This window comes from Lynx canadensis, chromosome D2 (genome assembly GCF_007474595.2).
Source record: "Lynx canadensis isolate LIC74 chromosome D2, mLynCan4.pri.v2, whole genome shotgun sequence".
NCBI classification, from domain to species: Eukaryota; Metazoa; Chordata; class Mammalia; order Carnivora; family Felidae; genus Lynx; species Lynx canadensis.
This window is the reverse complement of record NC_044313.2, coordinates 53,807,236-53,831,490: the sequence shown is the minus strand read 5'-3', so window position 1 is coordinate 53,831,490 and position 24,255 is coordinate 53,807,236. Positions and strand designations below refer to the sequence as shown.

Here is a 24,255-nt window from a genome sequence, read left to right as displayed (position 1 = left end):
TCAGCATTTGCAAATAAAAGTTGGGTATGGGGGCACGTGGGTGGCTCAGTTGGTTAAGTGTCCGACTTCAGCTCAGGTCATGATCTCACAGTTCGTGAGTTCAAGCCCCACATCAGGCTGACAACACAGAGCCTGGAGCCTACTTCGAGTTCTGTGTCTTGCCCTCTCTCTCTGCTCCTCCCCTGCCCCTGTTCATACTCTGTCTCACTCTGTCTCTGTCTCTCAAAAATAAACATTAAAAAAATAAATAAATAAAAGCTAGGTATGAAACTTCCCTTCCCTCTCATTTACTTGTAATCAACTATGTGTACTTTGATCAGCAAAAGGCCAAGAATTTGTGCAAATGAACAACTGGCTAGGAGAGGGCTAAAGTTCTCATCAAGCATATTTTTTATTTTTAAAACCAACTCAGTCACAATGTCCACATGGGATTTTACAAATTTTACAATTTTCTATGACCCAAAACAAAATCCAAGAAGTTGCTTAAATCCTTTCCAATAAAAAAGAGAAAAAATATACACATTATAGAATTAAGGGATGACAACTACAGATTAAAATGTCAGTCTCAAGGTTTACCTTATAAAATAACTTAAGTCATAAAGGTCACTACTTGAGAATTTTTTTTAATTAAGCGTGTGTGTGTGTGTGTGTGTGTGTATACACATACATACATGACTTTAAAATATTCTCATGGTGCTATGTAAGAGAGCAACTAACCACCAGTATTTCCCTCTTACCATGAAGAAATTTTCACAAGTGCTTGCCTTAATTTTTCTTTCCAAGGTTTTCTGTCCTACGCATAATGGTTTATTGCTCACAAACACTTGTAAGCACCCTTAGAGTATTTTCATTTGCATAGCTAGCTCAGTTTTCATCCTCTTTCTCCCTTTTTTTTTCATTCCACCTTTAGTCACTGAACAAATATTTGAGCCCCTACTCTAAGCATATTCCCTCTAGTTCTTAAACTCCAGACTTAGTTTTCTGTGTCTGCTACTAAAATATCTAAAATACCTCAATACTCCAACTACAATTTTATTGTTCAATTAGAAAGACCTTCATTGTTACTGTTCGCAGCCTTCGTTTTTAAATTTACTGTTCAGGTAAAACAATTCTAGACTTCAAAATACTATGTGGAAAATAACTAACACTTTTCCTTATAGTACCACTCCCAATATATTAAAAATTGATTAGAAGATAGAGATTTACCCATAAATTTTTAAAGTCTGAAGCTAAACCTTTTCATTTTAGGAATTATTTCATTTAATTAATTATTAATTATTAATTTAATAATTATTTCATTACCTTCAGTAATGAAGCTATATGCCAAATAATTCATTTTTATAAACTTCAAAGCAAAAAGCACCAATAACACAAATTACTTTTTTTTAGCCTAAAGTTTTGTTTTTATTTGTTTTTATTCCCTTTTTTTTTTAAACCAAGGAATTCAGGATCTAGACTAATTTTAATTAAATCAAACACACCCTGCAACACTTCAGTTACAACACTGAACACTTGATGTTCTGGGAACTGAATTCATCACTATTGGCATTTCCACAGGTGGCACCAATATTATCTTACTTTTTTTTTTGGCTCATTATTCTTACCATCAGACTTACCATCTGATGTATCCTTAAGGACCAGATTCTCCAACTCACTCCATTCAGTGTTCAGACGTTTCATTAATTTGAATGCATTTACAGGATGCCCAACAAATCCTTCTGGATCTTTTGTTGCTGTGCTAGTTAGTCGATCTAATTTCTCTGCCCATCTGGAAATGTAAGACATATAAATGGAGCATACATACACTTAATAAGGAAGAACACAATTTAGTAAATCACTCAGAAAAAGAAAAAAGATGAGATTAGAGGCTTTTGAGTTAAAACTATATTTAAAAATTCTTTTTAGGGGCACCTGGGTAGCTCAGTTGGTTGAGCATCAGACTCCTGATTTTGGCTCAGGTCATGATCCCAGACTCTTGGGATCGAGCCCCATGTTGGACTCCATGAAGAGCATGGAGCATGCTTAAGATTCCCTCTCTCTCCCACTCTCTGCCCTTCCTGAACAGTGCACACATGCACTCACGTGCACTCTCTCTTAAAAAAAGAATTATTTTTAAAACAAAATTATAGGTTTTTTAAAAAGCAAGGCTGTTATGGATAAAATCTAGCATGGTAGAATCAATATAATAAGGCCTTTCTTGTAGTTTTGCTTCTCTCAAATGGTTACAGTAAATGGAACTTATCTTTAAGTGACTGGAGGGGCACCTGGGTGGCTCAGTCGGTTGGGTGTCCGACTTTGGCTCAGGTCATGATCCCACAGTTCATGAGTTCGAGTCCCGCGTCAGGCTCTGTGCTGACAGCTCAGAGCCTGGAGCCTGTTTTGGATTCTGTGTCTCCCTCTCTCTCTGTCCTTCCCCCATTCACACTGTTTCTCAAAAAAGGAATAAATGTCAAAAAAAAAAAATTTTTTTTTAAGTTACGACTGGATCTCTCTAGCAAGAGTCTAAAAATACGTCTCCCCACAAGTCCTTAAATCCGAATAACTGATTATTATTATTATAAATTCTGTTACATGTTCATTTAAATCAAACTTGTACAAAAATTCTGCGTGCAGTATCTAAAAACTATATTTTATCTTATTTGTTTAATTTTGAGAGAGAGAGAGAGAGAGAGAGAGCTCACACACCATAGCACAAGTGGGTTAGAATGACAAAGGAAGATAGAGAATCCCAAGCAGGCTCCACACGCAGTGCGGAGCTACATGCAGGGCTCAATCTGCATGACCCTGGGATCATGACCTGAGCCAAAATCAAGAGTCAGACACACTCAACCAACTGAGCCACCCAGGCACCCCAGTACCTAAAAACTATACTTTAAAACAAACAAAAACTGAATAGTCCGTTACTCACTAAACAAAAGGCAGGAATTCTCAGGATTAACTATAACCTGAGTCAATTAAAAATAAATTAGCATTTAAGGAAAAACCGTATCAATACTAACAATACTTATCACTATAATCTCTAGAATGGAGCCATAGCAATGAAGAATAAATAGAATTGGAAAACTGTTCCAGAAGATGACTTGATTAGGGAGATTAGAGGAAGACAGAAGAAATTAGCAACCATTTTTAGAAATTGTCAGTCAACCCCATAGCCATTTATATCCTTATCTCAATCCACGATCCCCTGCCTGAACTCTTGTCCCAGGCCTAACTCTTGTTTTTTGCACTCCTATGTTAGTCATTTCAACTGGCTTTTTAAGACAAATGGCTTCCACTTCCACTCAAAGAATGTTTTAGCTCTAGAGGGAAAACATCCAGGTAGAGTCAGAATCGTAAGTAGAACACTTTGCTTACTTTTTTATTTGTTCTAATTTGTCCTCTTCTGCCTTAATATAGTCTTTCAGGGAAGTCACCAGATCTTTCTCTGTATGGATCAAATCAGTCATCTGACCTAAAAGGAGGAGAAGGAAAGGTCATCAAATATCTGCATTGATCAGCACAAGTATTTTAGAATAATTTAAAAATGATCAAGAATGCTTCATTCTTTGAGAAGATTCAACTAGCATTAAACACAGATATATTGGAGAAAATATGTTTTTTCCTCCTTTTTTTTAACCAGATAAAGACAAAAACTTTCTTTTTTCTTTTTTTAATGTTTATTTTTGAGAGCGAGAAAGAGAGAGAAAGAGAGGGACAGAGCACAAATGGGGGAGGGGCAGAGAGAGAAAGGGAGACACAGACTCAAAACAGGCTCCAGGCTCTGAGCTGTCAGCACAGAGCCTGACATGGGGTTCGAACCCACGACTGTGAGATCATGACCTGAGTTGTCCCAAAGACAAAAACTTTCTAATCATATGTTCCAATTCTAGTTTTCAAGCTACTTCATTTTGCAAATTGGACCATACTGGCAAATTGTTTCTTCATCTAAAATTTTATTTTTAAATTACAAAATAACACTACTTTTTTCTTCTTCCCTACCTCTGCTCTCACTCTTTGTTCTTGAGACTAATTAGAATTAATTTTTTATTCAACAAAAAGTATACAGGGGGCGCCTGGGTGGCTCAGTCGGTTAAGCGTCTGACTTCGGCTCAGGTCATGATCTCACAGTTTGTGAGTTTGAGCCCCGCATCAGGCTCTGTGCTGACAGCTCAGAGCCTGGAGCCTGCTTCGGATTCTGTGTCCCCTCCTCTCTCTGCCCCCTCCCCTGCTCACACTCTGTGTCTGTCTCTCAATAATAAATAAACATTAAAAACAAATTTTTTTTAAGTATACATAAGTATACTTCACAAATGAAATTCAAATCATCTGTGTTTAGTTATTTATAATGGGATAAGAAGACTCATTATTTTATATCCCGAAATTAGGTGTCATAAATATAACGCTTTTGTTTTAGTTAGCACTACAATCACATAAGTGTAGAACTGGCCAACAGGATGAAAGAAAACATCTCACTAAGGCAGATGAAGTATGCATATAGGAAAACATAAAAGGATACATATTAAACATGAAAAATATTTCTGGGGGAAAGACACGTGGAGTTCATCATACATTCTATGTACTTTTGTCTGTTTCTCCTTTAACCAGTATGTTATTTTTGCAATACTTTTGTAATACTGTGTGTTAAAAAAAAGACTAAGTATGTATATTAAGTTATTTGTTGAGTGGACTCACTAACAAAGAATTTTCTTGGTATTCTTTTCTAAATTTTCGTAAGTTTCTAACCTGAAAATGTACTGCTTTTGTAATCAGAAAAAAATGTAAAGAAAAAGTTAAATTTTAAAAAAGAGAGACTTGGAAAAGGGAAGGGACTGAGGCATACTTCAGTCTCTAAGAATACACTGTATTTGTTTTTACTGATCTAAAAACACTAAAAAATGGAAAAATTTACATGCAAAAATAATACAAGCCAAAAAATAGTAAGACTTACCAATTGAAGTAAAAAAGCCTGGATGGGCCAAAGATTGGGGAAGTAGAATCCCTACAATTAAAATATACCAGATCATCTTGGAAGACTTAATTTTTCAGGTTCACACACCTACAAGAGAAAATATGGCCATTACAAAAAAAAAAAAAAAATAGGGTAGGAAAAGTTCTCAATCAATTTTTCCTATGAACAAATTGTAAGTCAGACCCTAAGGTTGCCCTAGATTGTTATTAACTCTTATAAATTGATTTAACAATTTAATAAAAGCAACTATCATTTTTCTTTTTTTTTAATTTATTTTTATTTATTTTTGAGAGAGAGATAGCAAGCAGGGGAAGGATAAAGAAAGCAGGAGACAGAATCCCAAGCAGGCTCTGCACTCTCAGCACAGAGCCATATGCGGGCTTGAACTCCCAAACTGTGAGATCATGACCTGAGCCAAAGTCAAGAGTCTGATGCTTAACCAACTGAGCCACCCAGGTGCCCCTATTTTGCATATAACTAGAGTACTAACTTTATATTTCATGTTAAAGAAACATATAAATGACAATTTATGCTTAAAAATTCAACCCGAGTTTGTTTTCTCCTTAGTTACTACTATAATTAGAGTGATTAGATAATAGCACCTCTTTCAGATAGCCTGAAAAATAAGTGTTCTCTGTGATCTACATCTAAACCATGAATTTCCCATAAAATATACAACTTCATTAAAGTAACTTAATTTAAATATTACTAAAATACTTTCTAAAATGTTAGGATATGTTTTAAAGGGAAAAAAAAGGTTTCAGAGCCACTGATTAATCCTTCAAATTACTAACTTGTTTCATCTTTTTCCCACATGCCTTTAAATTTTAAAGTAAATTTAATTAAAAGTTATAGATTTTGGGGCACCTGGGTGGCTCAGTAGAATAGGTGTTAGCTCTTGACTTCGGCTCAGGTCATGATCTCATGGTTTGTGGGTTCGAGCCCCACATTGGGTTCTGAGCTGGCAGTGCAGAGACTGCTTGGGATTCTTTTTCTCTCGGCCCCTCCCCCATTTGCATGCTCTGTCTCTCTCTCTCTCTCTCAAAATAAACTTAAAAAAAAAAATAAGTCAAAAAAAAGTTGTAGATTTTAGGGTGATGAAAACGTTCTAAAATTAACTGGTGATTGATAGTTGAAGAACACTGTAAAAGTACTAAAAACCACTGAATCATGACCATTAAATGGGTGAATTGTATGGTATATGAATTATATCTCAATAAAGCTGTTATTTTTAAAAAGTTGTACAGAATCCAAAAAGAATAAACAGACCTGTAGATTTAAGCTAGTAATTTCTCTCAAAGGACCTTGTGTTGAGGTTTTTCTATCTACTGTGTTCTATGTAAAAATTCTTACCCTAGTACATAGCTGTGGATTTTTTTTTTTTTAACTTGGCAGCAAACCCTTTCTTTCTTTTTCCTTTGCCACTGGTAGCACTGACTACTAGAATGGATTCTTCATGGCAGGTGCAAGTACCAACTATTCAGCAGAAAGATTTACCCTTCTTTCCCAAATGTCCTGATAGCACTCTTTTCTTGCTCCCCCACCATCACATACATGGACTTTTAAGTTCTCCTTATTACCTTAGAAAAGAATCAGTTACTATAACAGTACCTTTTGCTTCAGTAACAGGCTCGCATTTGTTACTCTTCTTGTCACCCTATTCTTCTGAGCAGGCACCTCTGACTCTTTCCAAGTGACTTCACCTAAACCAACAGGTTGAAGTTCACATTGGAAAGCTCCCTATTCGGCAAAAAAAAAAAAAAAAAAAAAAAAAAGAAAAAAAGGAAAAAGAAAAAAAAAAACCTACTTTTTCCTTCTTGAAACTCAATAAAAAATGGATCACCACAAAAACTGACATTCTGGAAGTACTCCTAAGGCTCCTCCCTTAAGTTTGCCACAAACTTCCAGAACCACACAGTAGTGAAATACACTGCTCTCTTGGCTACTTTATAGTAACTCTTTGGGAAGGCTTCTAGAATGCAGCAGATGCAGACACTTCCTCCCCTGGGCTCCTGCCAAAGCACAAGGCTTTTTCAAACTACTGGGTTGTCTGAAGAGTCTAGAATCTTCTCACTGTTTACACAGATTTCAGCCATAATTTTCTTCATGAATAAATGTTATTTAGAAAATACAAATGCTTTTGCTGTACTAATAGAAGGCTACTCAGAAATGTTGTCTAAACGTTTAACCCTGATAGGGAAGTTTAGATTTGTCGGGTAAGAGGTTATGATTTTTTCATAGCTAAAATATATTTTGTCACTAAAATTTTTTGTCATCTTTCACTGTCCTTAAACCTCTCAATGAATCAAGAACTATTAGTCTACAGATATCACCAAAGTTTGAAAACTACATTTTAAGAATGATAGAGCTTACATAAAAATTCAAATCATTAATCAAATGAAGAATAAATATACCTTTACCTTACAACATGCTGCAAATAAATTCTAGATGGATTAAAGAGCTATAATCAACAAAAAAAACAACAAAAAGAAAAGTTACTGGGTCTCTAAAAAGAGAATTTCTGAACTTTAAAAATGATACAAACAACCTATCAAAAGACAGATGGAAGTTAAATATGCAAAATAATCTAGGCTCAAATACATTTTAAAAACCCTATAAACTACAAACTAGGAAAATAAAGAAAATAGAGCTCATTAAAGGAGCTCATACAAATCAATAAGACCACTAAGGTATTAATAGAAAAGTGGATTAAGAACACAGAAAGTCACAAAAGAAAAACTAAAAATAGTTAAACAAAAAGTTCACTGAGTAATCAAGGACTTTTTTTTTGTCCTTCAAATGAATAATTAAACAAATTTAACAAATTCACAATTAAAAATATTGATGGTGCTATATATATGTCAAGGAACTTAAAATGAGTATGTCCTTTAACTTTTGAATTTAAATAAAAACACAAATTTTAAAAATTAACAAACTCACAGTCATTGCTGGTGAGAATGCAAAATGGTACAGCCATCTTGGAAGACAGTTTAGCAGTTTCTTAAAAAATCAGACATACTCTTAGCATACAATTTGGCAATTGTTTCCCTTTGTATATACCTCAAAAAGTTGAAAACTTATGTCCACACAAAACCTGCACATGGATATTTACAGATTTCTTCATAACGGCCAAAACTTGGAAGCAACCAAAATGTCCTTTAGTAGGTAAATAGATAAACATGGTATACCCAGACAATGGAATATTATTCAGCGTTAAAAGGAAATGAGCTATCAAGCCATGAAGAGACATGAAGCAATCTTAAATGCATATTACTAAGTAAAAAAAAGCCAATCTGAAAAAGTTATGTACTGTATTATTCCAATTATATGACATTCTGGAAAAGGCAAAACTATGAAAACCATAAAAAGATCATTGATTGGGAGATGGGAGGATGAACAGATATAGCACAGAGGATTTATAGGCAGTGAAAATACTCTGTATGATATCATAATGACAAATATATCATTTATTTTTGGACATACATTGTCCAAACTCACAGAATATATAATACCAAGAGTGAATGGGTAATATAAACTATGTATGGACATTAGGCTATTATGATATGTCAATGTAGATTCATTAACTATAACAAATGTACCATTCTGGTGGGGGATGTTGAGGCTACACATGTGTGGGGGTAGGGAGTATATGGGAAATTTCTGTACAGGTTCTTTGCTATGAACCTAAATTGCTTTTAAAAAATAAAGACTTGGGGCGCCTGGGTGGCTCAGTCGGTTAAGCGGCCGACTTCGCTCAGGTCATGATCTTGCGGTCCGTGAGTTCGAGCCCCGCGTCGGGCTCTGTGTTGACAGCTCAGAGCCTGGAGCCTGTTTCAGATTCTGTGTCTCCCTCTCTCTGACCCTCCCCGTTCATGCTCTGTCTCAAAAATAAACATTAAAAAAAATAATAAAAAAATAAAAAAAAAAATAAAGACTTAAAATAAATTAACATCATACAACTCTAACCCTGGTGGAATCTGTATTGAATGAGATTAAGTTTCCACTACTCTGACAGAAAATCATAAATAAATACTGATCAAAACAAAGAAAAAACTTATCATAATATGATCATAACTATGCATGAAACTATGCAGAGGAAATTCACCAAAATGTAGTTGTCTCTGGAAAGAACATTAGGTCATTTTTTTTCTATTTCTCTGTATTTTCCAGATGTCCCAGGGTATATTTACTTTCATAGTGACAATATATACAAAATAATAAACCTAAAACATCAACACCCATACTATGTAGGTCACCCTAAGCTTTTAATGAAGTGGTTAACTACTCTCTAACACAAAAAAGTAGCTAACAAATACTATCCACATTACAGCATGTTCCATATTCTAACTCTATATGCCTCCAGATTTCTCTCTCTGCTACAAAGATAGTAAGCTTATATAAAAGCAACCCAGATATCTAGCCATGAACTACAATGTCAGAGTAGTATACTTTTCTATTATCCTTCCTCCTGACAGACATATGATGCAGGCTAAGTCAGTCATTGACACTTATTCCCATGAACATAACGTCTCAGAGGTGGACTTGTGAAATGGTAAAAAGCAGCTCCTTCTGGAGTTGCTAAGCTCATAGGATGCAAATTGGGAGCAACACATGATCTTTCCCACTTGTCAAAGACACCTAGGAACCCAATCTATAAACAGAACAAAGTCGTGCAGAGATAATTGCAAGCTCCATAGCCCTGATTCTTCCAATTATTGCTTTGAATCTGTGAGCTACCCCAATAACATTCCAATCCAGCAAGGGAGCCTCTAAATTCCCTTTTTAAGGAATTTTAAGTTAGTTCAAGTTGAATTTCTGTCACTTACAATGGAAAGTTCAGACCCACACAGCATTACCAAACTACCATGCCAACTTAAACTAGTTAATAAAAAGGAAGATAGCCCTATAGAACAGTAGTTCTCAAACTTTAGCTATATCAAAATCACCTAAAGGTCTGAGGTACTTAAATAATTTATACAAGTTCAGGTGATGGTGATATTGATGGTCTGGGGATCACACTTTGAAAACCACCAGATACAAACAAATCACACAAAAGGTGCTCTCAACCTTTAAGACAGTAAAATTTTACTTCAACCTATTTTTTGAAAAATATAATTGAATTTCTAATTACTCTAGTGAATAGTCCTCTAATCTCTTTTAATACTATATCCCCATTTTTTCAGAAACCTTAAGGGGTGCCTGGATGGCTCAGTTGGTTAAGCATCAGACTTCAGCTCATCATGATCTCACAGCTCGGGAGTTCAAGCCCCGTGTCAGGCTCTGTGTTGACAGCTGAGAGCCTGGACCCTGCTTCAGATTCTGTGTCTATGTCTCTCTGTCCCTCCCCCGCTCATGCCCATGCACCAGCACTCGCGCTCTCTCTCTCAAAAATAAATAAACAATAAAATTAAAAAAAAAAAAAGGAACCTTAAGTGACATGTTAATAAGCAAGCATATCTTTATCAATCACAGGTTTTTAAAACAATGGTTTCCTTACTTCTGATGTCTCATTTCCATTTACTTCCATCTCCATTCAGTTAACAGCTTGCAATGCAAATCATTACAAGCATCTAAGAGTCAAGCATCCTAAAAGACCTTAGGGTTTTATCAAAAATAGCAAGCTCAGTGGGTAAAACATGTGACTCTTGATCTTGGGGTTGTGAGTTTGAGCCCTATGATGGGTGTAGAGATTACTTAAAAAAAAAAAAAAAAACTTAAAAAAAAAAATAGAAAGATACAAAAGTCTCCTGTTCTAAGTCCTAAAACAAGTTTGAAGTAGAATTTAAATGGGTTAAAGAGGATGCAAGGAAGGTAAATCTCAGCTGTCTAAAAAGACTAGACTCAAAAAAAAAAAAAAAAAAAGAGCAGGACCTGGGTGGCTCATTCAGTTAGGTTTCCAACTCTTGATTTTGGCTCAGGTCATCTCACAAGGCTCCGTGCTGACAGCACAGACCTGCTTGGGATTCTCAGTCTCCCTCTCTCTGACCCTCCCTGCTCATGCTTACTTTCTCTCTCTCTCTCTCAAAATAAATAAATAAACTGAGAGAGAGAGAGAGAGAGAGAGAGATGAGAGAGAGAAAGGAGGAGAAAGAGAAGAGTGAGAAAGAAAGAGAGAGAAAGAAAGAATGGCGAGGAAAGAAGAGAATCGAGAAAGAAAGAAATGGACGATGAGAAAGAAAGAAAGAGAGAAAAGAAAGAGAGAAAGGAAAGAAGAAAGAAAGAAAGAAAGAAAGAAAGAAAGAAAGAAAAGAAAGAAAGAAAGAAGAAAGAAAGAAAAAGAAAGGAAGGGGGGAAGAAAGCCAAAGAGGAGTCAAAGATACAAAGTTTATATGGCCATAAAATTTAGTGCTGAAACACTACAGAAAAATTACAGATAATATTTTGGACTTGGTTAGATGGTAGGTTCATCAGTGTTTATTATCTAATTTGTATAACATACATGTACATTACACATGTTTAATATGTATGAATATTATATTTTAGAAACTATGAGGACAGATTTCTCCCATACTGTTTTCTAAACAGTTTTCTAAACTGTATGGAAGAAATCTTTCTGGAAAACATATTCTCAGGTAAGCCAGGATAAAAACAAATAGCAAAGTGTAATATTTATCCAAAACTTTCCTACAGTCCTTCTCCCAGGAAAGTCCAATCCCATATAGTCACAGGTCAATCAAACCTGGGAACAGATTTTAAAGCAGTTCTACTACATTGTAAATATTTACAACTTTGAGTTATCAGGATTCACTGAATTGTACGTACAAGTTATTCAATGAGTTACTAGGAACAGGGTACCTGGCAAATAATTCTATTAGCCTTTCATTCTAACATTTTTCTTCCAAGAAAAAAAATTGCAACATTTTAAAAAGTTGGTCTTTCCCAGACAAATCATCAAAAATTAATAAGGCTGACTAAAGAATGCTTGATATTCTAATCTAAACTTTCTCTGACACTAAAAATTTTCCACAGGTCTCCTTGCATCAGTCTCTCCATACCTTCCGTAACTACTCCAAATCTTCTTTTAGAGGGCTCCAACTTAAGTTTACTTAACCTCATACAAATCCCACATTCAACTGTTGGTCTTCCTGACATCTGTGTTAGACTTTAATTTTTTTGACAGTTTTTATAGTCAAAAATTAGGTCTTCTTTTTTTTTATAATTTTTTTAATGTTTATTTTTGAGAGAAAGACAGAGACAGAGCATGAGGGGTAGGGAGGACAGGTGGGCATGCAGAGACTGGGAGACACAGAATCCAAACCAGGCTTCAGGCTCTGAATTGTCAGCACAGAGCCCGATGTGGGGCTAGAACTCATGAACTGTGGGATCTTGACTGGAGCCGAAGTCAGACCCTCAACTGAGCCACCCAGGTGCCCCCAAATTCAGCCTTCTAATTTAGGCTATTACAATGTGGTATATGTCAAGACTTGGCATGTCTCTTCCATATAAGCAGCATGGATTTTCTAAAACAACTGAGTACTTAACTAACAGAACTAAGTTACATTTCTGTTCTTCCCTATAATCCCTCTGGCAAATTGCCATTTGTTTTAACTTAACACCATGAATTCCAGTCATACTTCTGCTCCCAAAGAGAGTGAGCTACAGCTCTAGTAAATACAAGCTGACAGACAAGTGCTTTTATGGTTATGACCAACTTTTCTATCAAAAACTCAGAAATCACGTTAGCCTCTTTCCCACAGCTTTCTGTACTTGAGCAGTGAACCCAGCCATTGGCTTAATTCCAAATGAACAGCATTTTGAAATTTGATTGGAAAGAAGCTCTAAGTCAAGATCACCCTTAACTGAAAGTACTACACAGTCTGTCTTTTGGAGGTTCCTGCAAAATTCAAAGTCTTTCCTGTCAGAAAGAACCTGAGTATACCATTTCAAAAACACACACCTATTTTTGTCTGTGTGGTACTTCTACCGCGACTCCTTTCTTCTGGAAACTGTCCCTTCTACTTTTTTTTTTACTGCCCAATCTACCTTTAATTCATCTCCATAGTTTTATCAATCATGTTAAACAGCATGATACTTCTCCCTCACCAAGTGGCCATTCAAAGTTCTTTCCTGGAAATTTTGAAAATAAAATTGAGAAAAAAAAGGGCAGGCACTCTTTGAATGCCTGAATTATATAAAGCTCAAAAGTAACAGACCAAGTTTAGACATATGGGCCAAAAAGTAAATGAAATTTATCTAGAAAGAATAAAAAATGAAGCAGATATACAGAGAGAAAGATGGACAAGAGACAGAAGAAAATATTCTGATGTTCCAGATACTCTTGAAGTCTAATCACATTCCTAACCTCAATTGTTAAGACAACTCCCTTTCTCCACAATACTTACATGAATTCTACTGTGTGCTAGTATAAGTTGGGTTTCTGTTTAACCCAGAGTCATAATTAATAGTTTCTCTCATTAACCCTACAGTTAATATTCTTATAGGCAAAATAAATAATACGGTAATTTTTTTTGGCCTGTTAGAAATCCAATAAGTGCCACTTCTGTATCAGAGATACAGAGTTTAGAATATTACTTTAATCCATTTTTAAAAAAATATTTAAATTGGAATTTGGATTCAAAATTGAATTTAAACTTGCTTTGTTTTCCTTTACCAGTATTCTGCCTCACATTTGTTTCTGTGATGGTTATATTATTACCTAGCAAGCACACCTGTGGTTGTGAAAATAGTACACCAAAAAAGAAAATCCTCAGTTACTAATGTACTAGATTTGCATAGGTCTTTTAAACAGTTCTAGTTTCCACCTTACACAAAATAACTAGGAAACATGTAAAAATTCAAAAGTGAAATATGTATTTCACTTACACACAATGGAATATTACTTGGCGATCAAAAAGAATGAAACCTTGCCATTTCCAATAACGTGGATGGAACTAGAGTGTACTATGCTAAGTGAAGTCAGTCAGAGAAAGACAAATACCATATGATCTCACTCCTATGTGGAATTTAAGAAAGACACAGATGAACATAGGGGAAAGGAAGGAAAAACAAGATAAAAATGGAGAGAGAGGCAACTGTGAGAGACTCTTAAAAACAGAACAAACTGAGGGTTGCTGGAGGGGTGGTGGGTGGGAGGATGGGCTAAATGGGAGGGATGGGCATTAAGGAGGGCACTTGTTGGATGAGCACTGGGTATTATATGTAAGTGTTGAATCACTGGGTCCTACTCCTAAAACCAATACTACACTGTATGTTAACCTAAATTTAAATAAATAAATTTAAAATAAAAGTGAATAAAATATATTATCAGTTTAAAAAAACTGAACTTAAATTCAATGTTTAAAGTTTCTGTTGCAACTACAAAAGTCAAGTTCTCCTAAACCAGAAACATTTTACAAATAAATATAGGCTGGAGAAAGTTTGAGAAAGAAATCAATCTTATTATTTATTATTAAAATGGTGCTATTCTTCAATGACTTTTAAACTGTATAATATACCCCTCAACTATTTCAAACACTTCAGTTAAAAATGCATAAATTTCCCAATGTAGGAAAAAAGGTCAGGATTCTTGTGTCCAGAATACAGAATATAAAAAATTTACCATATGTGATATTAAAAGCCCCCGAATTAGTAAGATTCATCAATAATGTCCACCTTTATTTGGTGGTCCCCTTAACAGGAAGCCGAATAAGCAGAAAAGGTATCAAAATATGAGGTCAAATTTGACCATCAGCCAGTAATTTAAAAAAATACCAGTAATTTAGATGGAAGGGTCTAAGAGGATACTTGACACATAGAAGACACTTAAGAAATGATACTTTTGGATGTGAGGCAAGAATTTAAGAATAGATGGACTTGTTGCCAAAGATGTCTCAAGGGATGTAGAAAAAGAAAAGACTTGGTGAATGGTGGGAAGCCCAGGAAACCTCAATCCTGGGCTAAGACAGTGAGAAGGAACAAGTAGCCTAGTCTACTAGCAGACAGCTGCAGACTTTCATAATTTAAGAATTTGAGTAGGAAAAGTGAACAGAGGCAGTGGAAGGGAAAAAGGAAAAGAAGCAACCATTAAATTACGCATGTTTTATTTGTGGCTTATAAATGCTGGTATTTCCAAATATTAACATAGTCTATATATTCTGACTTTAAGAAAGACCTTGCAGCATCTTCTCTTGGCTATATTAACTGGTTTATATTAATGAAACTGAGTATTTAATAACATAAACGTCAATAAATATTGGTTAAATTAAAAAACCAGCAGTAATATAAAAAGCAACAATCTGTTAGCGATTCAAACTCTTAAAACTAGGTTTGTTTTCTACTTTGGAGAGTGGGGAAATATATATGTGGGGAAGTTTTAAAGTCTAATCTCTATGCTTAAAGATTTTGTATACACACACACACACACACACACACACACACACACACACACACACATTAAAACTTCACACAGTAATGGGGCGCCTGGGTGGCTCAGTCCGTTGAGCATCCGACTGAGGCTCACTCAGGTCATGATCTCACGGCTTGTGGGTTCGAGCCCCGCGTCAGGCTCCATGCTGACAGCTCAGAGCCTGGAGCCTACTTCCGATTCTGGGCCTGCCACCCGCCCCCCCCCCCCCATGCCTTCTCCCGCTCATGCTATCTCTCTCTCTCAAAAATAAACATTAAAAAAAAACAAAAAAACTTCACACAATAATTAACTACAAAAATGTTACCTGAGAAGTGGAATCACAATTATCTTCACTCAACCTCTGCATTTTAATAACCATTTGATAGAACATTTCTATTTCTGTAAGTAAATAAGTGAGCTAAAAAACAAAGTCAAAGTAGCACAAATTCAAATCATGGACAGAGTTAGCAAAATCCAAATATTCAACTCCCCAGCTCTACTAGTTGACACAATACCACTATCAATCCCTTTTGCTCCAAAACAAATTTCATTTATTTTTTATTTACCTAGGAAGTCCTGACAAGACAATGTTAGTGTCTTCACCACTCTAAGGATATAAGTGAAAAAGTAAAATTTAGATATTTACATTTTAGAATTTTTAAGCTTAAATAAGGAACATGAGGTGATGACAAAATATTCCAAAAGCAGAATTTTCAATGAAATATGTAGATCAGTAGAACAAAATAGAGAATCCAGACACAGAAAATGGATCTGTTTGGGGGCGCCTGGGTGGCTCAGTCGGTTAAGCAGCCGACTTCGGCTCAGGTCATGATTTCGTGGTCCGTGGGTTCGAGCCCCGCGTCAGGCTCTGTGCTAACAGCTCAGAGCCTGGAGCCTGTTTCAGATTCTGTGTCCCCTCTCTCTGATCCCCCCCCCATTCAAGCTCTGTCTCTCTCTGTCTCAAAAATACATAAATGTTAAAAAAAAATTAAAAAAAAAAAGAAAATGAATCTCTTTGTTAGACAAAGGTATAAAGGCAACTCAATAAAGCAAAAATAGTCTAGAGTAGTAGTTAGATATTCATATGCAAAAAAACTTTTTTATTTGGGCACCTCATATTTCCTAATGGACAATGGGTAGCTCCCTGCCCAGGAATTTATATACATTTTAGGACAAATTCCACTTTTCTTTCCCTCTACTCATTCTAGCCTTCAATTCCCTCCTTTTTTTCTAATGCCAGATCCAAAGCTGTCAAGTTCAGAAAAATATATATGAAATAAAATCACATACACTGGAATAGGGAGAGATAAATTCATGGTTGCAGAAATGTGAATCTAGATACGAGTTTCCATTCAACACATACTCAGATTTAATATCAAGTAAAATGTTGGTACTGTGCTTGTATAGCATGTAACTTTCCTGTCTTATTTCTCCTACAAAACATTTCTCATCACTCTTTGGATTTTCCCATAGGCTACCAGGCACATTATAAATGCTTTTAAAATTAAATTGAGTGGGGGCACCTGAGTGGCTCAGTTGGTTAAGCTTCTGACTTCAGCTCAGGTCCTGATCTTGTGGTCCGTGAGTTCAAGCCCCGAGTCGGGCTCTGTGCTGACAGCTCAGAGCCTGGAGCCTGCTTCAGATTCCCTGTCTCCCTCTCTCTCTGCCCCTCCCCTGCTCATGCTATCTGTCTGTCTGTCTCTCTCTCTCAAAAATAAATAAACATAAAAACAAATTAAAAAAAATTTTTTTAAATGCTCCCATGTTTAAAAAACTAAATAAATTAAACAAGTTAAATTCAATTAAGTGGAATGATTAAGTTAGTCACTACTAACCAGGAACCCTACCTTATTTCAACATTTATGATACATTGGTAATACAGTAAATTGATTTTTTACCCATTCTATTTCCTCAAACTCAATCTGATCAATTATTGGGAATTAAATAATGTGAATCAGAAAACAGACAACCTGGATCCAAGTTCTAGTGCTGACAGTTACTGTATTCTTGGGCAAATTACTTGACTTCTCTGAGCCTCAGTTTCCTCATCTGTAAAATGGGGGTGATATAAAACTACCTCACAGAATTATTTTAAGGATCAAATTATATATGAAACAACACTCTAAAAAATATAAAGTACTTTCATTACTATCAAGTAGATTTAAAAAATCTCTTTTTAGAGCCTAGTCCAATGCCCCTAGAAAATTCTTTCAGGGGTAAGAAAAATTACTGATACTTCAAGGTTTATTGTCAAGTGTTTCTTTTCCTAAGGAAAAAAAATGCAGATAGAAAACTGGTTAAAGTTTATTGTAGCTATACAGGTGTATAAAATAAACCACTAATTTATAGCCTTCTCTTTGCACTACTTATAATGGAGAAACAGTTCAAATGCCCAACAAGAAAAAAAGGATGAGTACATTAATTTAACATATTATAACATTACTATTTAAATGAAAAATAGGTAAACCACCAAAACATGGACATATTTATATGAAACACTAAGCAAGAAGAGGAAGAAGTCTAAGATAGTATGCATTCACAGATGACACTATGTAAGAAGCATGAATCCTGTACTGTATTTTTGCCAATGTCCAACCAAATATACTAATAGTCAAACTTATCATCCAAATCAACATCAGGAAAAGGAATGTTTTTCATTATACCAAGTTCAAAAATTACTGGAGTAATCTTTTTTTTTTAAGTTTAGTTATATATTTTGAGAGAGAGATAGCATGAGTTGGGAAGGGACAGAGAGGGAGAGAGAGAGGGAGAGAGAGAGAAAAAGAGAGAGTGAGAATCCCAAGCAGGCTCCACACTGTCAGCACAGAGCCAAATGCAGGGCTTGAACTTATGAACCGTGAGATCATGACCTGAGCTGAAATCAAGGGCTTGACTGTTAACCAACTCAGCCACCGGGGCACCCCATTGCTAGAGTAATTTTAATGAAGAATTTTGAATTTCTAGTTTTTATTAAGGCACAATATTTGGCCAGAAAAAAACTAATGAGAAGATAGCTTCAATTTATACAAATAAATTTCATTGAGTAGAAACATGAATGAAGTTTTAACTAGTTTCACAAATACACATGCACACTTTATTTGGCTTGTCTCTTACATATTCATATATTGTACACACACCATTATGATTTAATTATAAGATTTAAGTTCTCACTGTAAGAAGAGGACTGGTTTAATGCCAAAGGCCTATGCAATTTATTTTTGTTTACATTCAAGCATTTTCCACTTTCAGAATAGAACCAAAGAGATATTACAACAGAGATATTACAACACAGAAGGGGAAGCCAGAAGGGGGAGCAATGTAATATACGATTGCCTAGGCAATTTAGCAACTTAATAATTCTTTAACTTCTGTTAAAACTCTTTCAGCAAAAGTTTATTATTGTCATCTATATACTCAAGTCCAATCAGACTTAGAAGCTCAGTTCCATTTTCATAAATATTCAAGAAATACTGCATCAAGATACCTAGATGTACTTAAAGATTAACTTTTTTTATCCTTATGATAATTTACAGATGTGTGGGGTTGGGGGAGGGGAGTATCTATAAATGGTATATAATATTCCATGCAGATGTTTGCACTTGCATTTTCTGACCCAGGATCCATACCTCTGTCAGATTCTCAATGGATTTCATGACCTTAAAATAAGTTGAGAACTGTTACTATGTATCTCACAGGGCACATTTTCAAACCTAAGAGCAGTAATTATATCCCAGTTGATAATTAATTGCTAAATAAATTAAGGCATTCCTTCCACAGAAAAGAAGGCTTGCAGCTTTACCACTGGGTCCCCAGAATAACTCTTGCTGCATCCCTGGAATAAAAGCAGGAGTTTGAACTTAACCACCTTATGAAAGACACTGCTTGTCAGTATACAACCCGCTCTGCAGTATTAGAAAAGGTTAACTAACATCTCTTTATCAAAAAGCCAAGATTCACCTGCAACAACCTGGACCACCTAGGTGACAGAAAAGCTTTCTTTTTTCAATAGTCTTTTGCACTGTCTAAATTGTTCTATGGTAATTAAAAGTTATATATATTTATTTTATCTGTTTTACTACCTTAGTTACCAAGACACAAAATGTCAAATGTAATTATCTGCTTACCAAAGTCCTGGCTTTTAGTACTTCAAAATAAAACTCATTTTAGGATCTCAAAGGAAACAGCATAATCCATCTAAAAGGAAACAAAGTAGTCCTCTTCCTAGTTAGTCTATGTTAAATCTATAAAAAGCACTTGCCATCAGCTATCTAAAATACTGGCAGGACTTAAGGCATAACGTTTCAAAACCAAAACTGATATGGCTTTTAAAGGTAAGTGATAAAACCTACACTTCCCACAAAAAGGAAAAGGTAAAATTCAAGGTTCTTAAAATTCTGAAATTATACTCACAGGCCAAAAAGCCAAAGTTAAAGAAAAAAAACACCTAATGTCTATTTAAACTTTAAATGGAGGCAAAACATGTTAAAGGTTGTTCACTTTCAGCTTATTGAATATTTTCTTAAGGTATGTATCCTTAAGGTATGTATCCATTTGCTCCATAGAAACTCGACCAGAAAATCCTTTCAGAAGGTTTTATAAATTAGATTCCAATGTTCCTGCTATTTCATCTGATTATTTCAGAAGACTGGCCTCATTCATAAGGCTATTCACACATCTAAACCTAAAAGTGGAAACACGTTTCTTCCCAGAAACTTTTTTTTTTAATGAGCAAAAACTATGAAAGAACACTGCTGCCACGTCTTTTCCCCTCCCCCACTCACGTAGTGGCTGTTTCATCCCTTTGGAGTGCATTCCAAGGGAAAGTCGGGGAGCCACAGCTCTCGGAGAAACCAGAAACAGTTAAATTGAAATTGGCAAGCCTCTGTGGCCTTTCAGATCAATTCCTAAAAGGAGAGCTAGCTTCTTCATCATCCCTTTCTTAAAGCAAACAGCGCAAAATTCCAAGAGTCTTCACTCCCCGGAACGCATGTTTGTGTCTAAAAACTGAACTGTATTTAATACATTCGATTATTTAGGAGAAATAGTCCCCTAGAAATAGGCGAGATGGTACCATTCATCCTCCCCCTTTAAAACATGTATCTGGAGGGCCATTCGTGCAATCCAACTCAAAATTCTCACACAACCATGGAACTCGTTTTAATGATGTGGACTTTTAGAAGCAGCAAACTCTCTGCTGAGAGAAAGAAAGTGGGGGGGTGGGGGGGGGTGCGTAGCTCTTGTGCCTTTAAAAAAAAATCGTGGAGGAAGAGGGAAGGAAGAGCAGCTTTCCCGACGACCGGGTGATCTGACAGCCGCCTTCCTCAACCGAGCAGCCCGAAACTCGGCGCCCCGGGCTGCATCTAGCTGCTCCAGCAGCACCGCTGCGCGCAACAGATGAGTCGAGCCTGAACTTCTCCAGCTGGGTCCGCTTCCCAGACCCGACGACTTTTCGACAGGGTAGAAACGCCTCGAGTGCTTCAGCTCCTGCTCTAAGCTTTAAAACCCGCTCTTTACCCGGCCACATGCTAACCATCTGCGGCGGTGGAGGCCAGAAACCCACGCCCCGCCCTCGCGTTCCCCCCAGCTTTTGTAGGGAGGACCAGGTATGAGGAGAGCTCGGAAAAATCAACAGGGTGAGCCCTCCCCGGGAAGGAAGGAATATTCAAGAAAGTCCTGGTCCCCAGGGCGGAGACAGAGACTGCCGCAGCCCCAACGGTCGGGGGCGCCGACCAGGCAGGAGACGGGAAGGGGAGCACGGAGAAGGGCAGTAGGGCCTCTGGGGCAGCCAAGGGGCGCGGGGCACGAGGCCGAGTCTCCAGAAATGAAGGTATTAAGGCCACTGTGGTAAACTGGAGAACCCTCCGCTCCCAAGCCATCCCACCAGAGAAGGGAGGGACCGGACCGCCACAGCCGTCCGAGAAGGGCCACAGCGGTCCTAGGGCCGAAGCTACAGCCCCCAGGGTCGGGGAAGCGTCTCACCTGGGAAGTGGGGCGGGAGGGGCGGCGCGTTCTTCAGTCCCCTGTAGCCTGCTCTTGGGCCCGATACCTGCTCCTTCCCCTCAGCCCGCTGGCGGCGCGACTGGGCAGCAGAGGGAGCCAGTTAGCCCTTTTATAACCTCTAGGCTGCGACGGCAGCGCTAGGGAGGAGGCGACTGCAGCCCTCGCTACGTGAGCTCGATCACACCAGCGCCCCGGAGACTGCGCAGGCGCCCAGCCCGCACCTCCCTCCGGTCCGCGCCCGCGGCCCACACCCGTACTCCCACCAGCCCCAGAGTCCTAGGCAGGAGGGGGACAGCGGGCGGGCCTGGGGTTGTGATGCGCCTGCGCAGGCTTCTCGCCACGCCACCGTCACCTTCGTTACCTCGGATTTGCCTCGCTGCTGTTCATCAGGTTGCTTAACGCCTTAATTTCAAGATCAGCCTAGGCCTGGGCGTCGAAACCACCAGCAATGAGATAACTTAAATATGAGAAGAGGAACATGGGAGCGTAGAAAATGAAGCTAAAAAGAAGCCTCGGGTGGAAAATAATACAATGCATTCCCTGTTAGTTTGTCTGCTGTCTTGGCCCTGAGGCTTTTTGCTTTATCCCCCTTTTCACCTCTTATGTCATTTTATACGAATCTCACTCTATCTGACACCTTTATGCTTTATCAGTAGATAATGGACTGTGGGCTCCTGAGACAGATTGTTGGGGTTCAGTTCCCAGCTGAGCTGGGCATGAACCTGTCTTTATCTCAGTTTGTCTGTAAAACGGGAAAGATGGTAGGTATCCCATAGGATTGCTGTGAGAATTAAATGAGATAATGTATGTAAAGCACTTCGTGCATTCCTAGCACGCAGAAAGGACTGAGCAAATACTGAGTAAATACTAGATGGTGTCGTTATACCCTATAAGGCATCCAGTCTTGTGTTTGGTCTTATTCTAACATTTGCCTTGGCCATTATATTCCTAAAAGAAGAAAGCCTTGCTATCAGGGAGCAGATAATGAAGGAGATACTTTGACCCTTGTCAGTAAAAGAGAAGAATGACTTCTCTAAGATTTGTGATTCATTAAAAATTGTTTCTAAAGTTTTCCATGTATGCCAAAAAGCATAGCAAAAATTAACATTTGACTCTTATCTAGGAGGCAGAGTTGATTAAATAGATACAGAGAGCGGGTACTTTGGAAGCTCTAGGCATCCAGAAAGTACATATGATGATGTCTAACTCAGAGGTTCTCAAAGTGTAGTTGGGGGTCCACAAGGTCAAAATTACTTCATACTAAGACTGGGCTTTTCCAGAGTCTACATGTTAGGTGATATTGCAACAGATTCAATGCAGAAGCAGATATGAGAATTCTATTAAGCTAGATATGGAGATTTGCAGAAATGTAAAATAATGCGACTCTTCTCACTAAATGCTTTTTGCTTTGAAAGAATAGTTATATTTCATTAAAATTTATTATTTATGCTAACATGTAACAGCTTTATTGTTTTTTATTTTTAAATGAATTAATAAATATTTTATATGTTTATTTTAACTCCTAATACCATTAATGTTGATAGATATCCTCAAAAAGCTTTTTGGAGTCCTCAGTACTTTTTAGGAGTGAGATGGTCAGGAGATCAAAGAGTTTGAAAACTTCTAGTCTAAACAATAAATAGAGCCCTTTGACACAAGAGGCAAATTTTACCTCAAATGGAGGTGTAATCAACATATCCACTGACCCTGTCTGAGCTGACTGAAAATTGACAATCCACCCTATAAATAAAATGGCCCCAGCCCCTGAGGGAGATTTACTGTGAAGCTAAGAAAACTTCAACTTGGGGGGGGTGGGGGGGACAGGGACTTCATTGGCATTCACCTTTTACAAGGCTCTGGAAGGGGCCCTAGCAGTATATGCACACAGTTCACAAAAATTTTAACTGCAATCTTTAGACTGCAAACTCTTTCTTCACTGATTTCTCCTCTGTCACACTTCCCCTTGTCCAGTGGTGTAGGAGTGGCTAGCAGGCATTTTTTAAATTTAGCTCCAGGAAGTTGAGTTAGAATACATTTGGTTTGAGTTTAGCGGGATATATTTTTGTAACGCACAGTTACTTCTATGCATAGTTAAAATGTTGCCAGCTGTCGCAGTGTAGGAATGGCATCCAAGAATACTACCACCCATTGTGCCAACCCACCCATCATTGTAAAACAAAGGTGCAGGGCCAGACATTTTATAGCTATTTGAATGTATCCTATGTTTTACCATCAAAAAATACGTATAGTGGAGCAGAAACAAAGCTGAAACTTAGGGAGCCTGAAGATAATCTGCGGGAGATTCTTCTAATTACTTGGGTCCATAAAAATGTTTTAAAAGTAGCCTCTACCCCCAATGTGGGGCTCAAAGTCACAACCCCAAGATCAAGAGTCACATGCTCTACCAACTAACCCAGCCGGGTGCTCCTGGATTTGTAAAATATTTCTTTTTTAACATTTTGATTCATTTTTTGAGAGACAGAGAGAAACAGCATGAATGGGAGAGGGGCAGAGAGAGAGGGAGACACAGAATCTGGAGCAGGCTCTAAACTGTCAGCACAGAGCCCAACACAGGGCTCAAACACACAAACCATGAGATCATGACCTGAGCTGAAGTCAGATGCTTAACCGACTGAGCCACCCAGGTGCCCCTTGTTTTTGTTTTTGTTTTAGAGAGAAAGAGCATATGAGCGGGGGAGAGGGGCAGACAGAGAGGAAGAGAGCCTGACACAGGGCCAATTCCACGACCCTGAGATCATAACCCAAGCCAAAATCAAGAATCACTCAACGAACCTAGGTGCTTTGTCAAAGGCAGTTTTAATCAAACTGCATTCACATATAAGAAACAATTAGAAATCACTTGGGAGAGTAGATAAGTATTGAGTTGTGAGAATTATAAAATACTACATACTTTACTTGAGAGGAGAAATAATAAAGTTGAATTTGATAAAATAGGTAAGTG

At 37.3% G+C, this 24,255-nt stretch overlaps 1 protein-coding gene across 2 annotated transcripts in view; it reads right to left on the bottom strand.

Annotated features, from left to right (window-relative positions):
- P4HA1 (prolyl 4-hydroxylase subunit alpha 1) overlaps window positions 1-21,488 on the bottom strand; it is an 89,251-nt gene extending 67,763 nt beyond the window's left edge. Inside the window, exons 1-4 of one of the 2 annotated variants that reach the window (XM_030334338.2) lie at window positions 21,273-21,488; window positions 4,928-5,035; window positions 3,355-3,451; window positions 1,617-1,768 (exon numbers count right to left, since the gene is read on the bottom strand). In XM_030334338.2, the coding sequence (XP_030190198.1) occupies window positions 1,617-1,768; window positions 3,355-3,451; window positions 4,928-5,003 (325 nt within the window). In that variant the 5' untranslated portion in view covers window positions 5,004-5,035; window positions 21,273-21,488. The remainder of the gene's footprint in view (window positions 1-1,616; window positions 1,769-3,354; window positions 3,452-4,927; window positions 5,036-21,272) is intronic. The other variant, XM_030334339.1, reaches the window with a different exon arrangement.
- Between the last annotated feature and the right edge of the window lie 2,767 nt (window positions 21,489-24,255).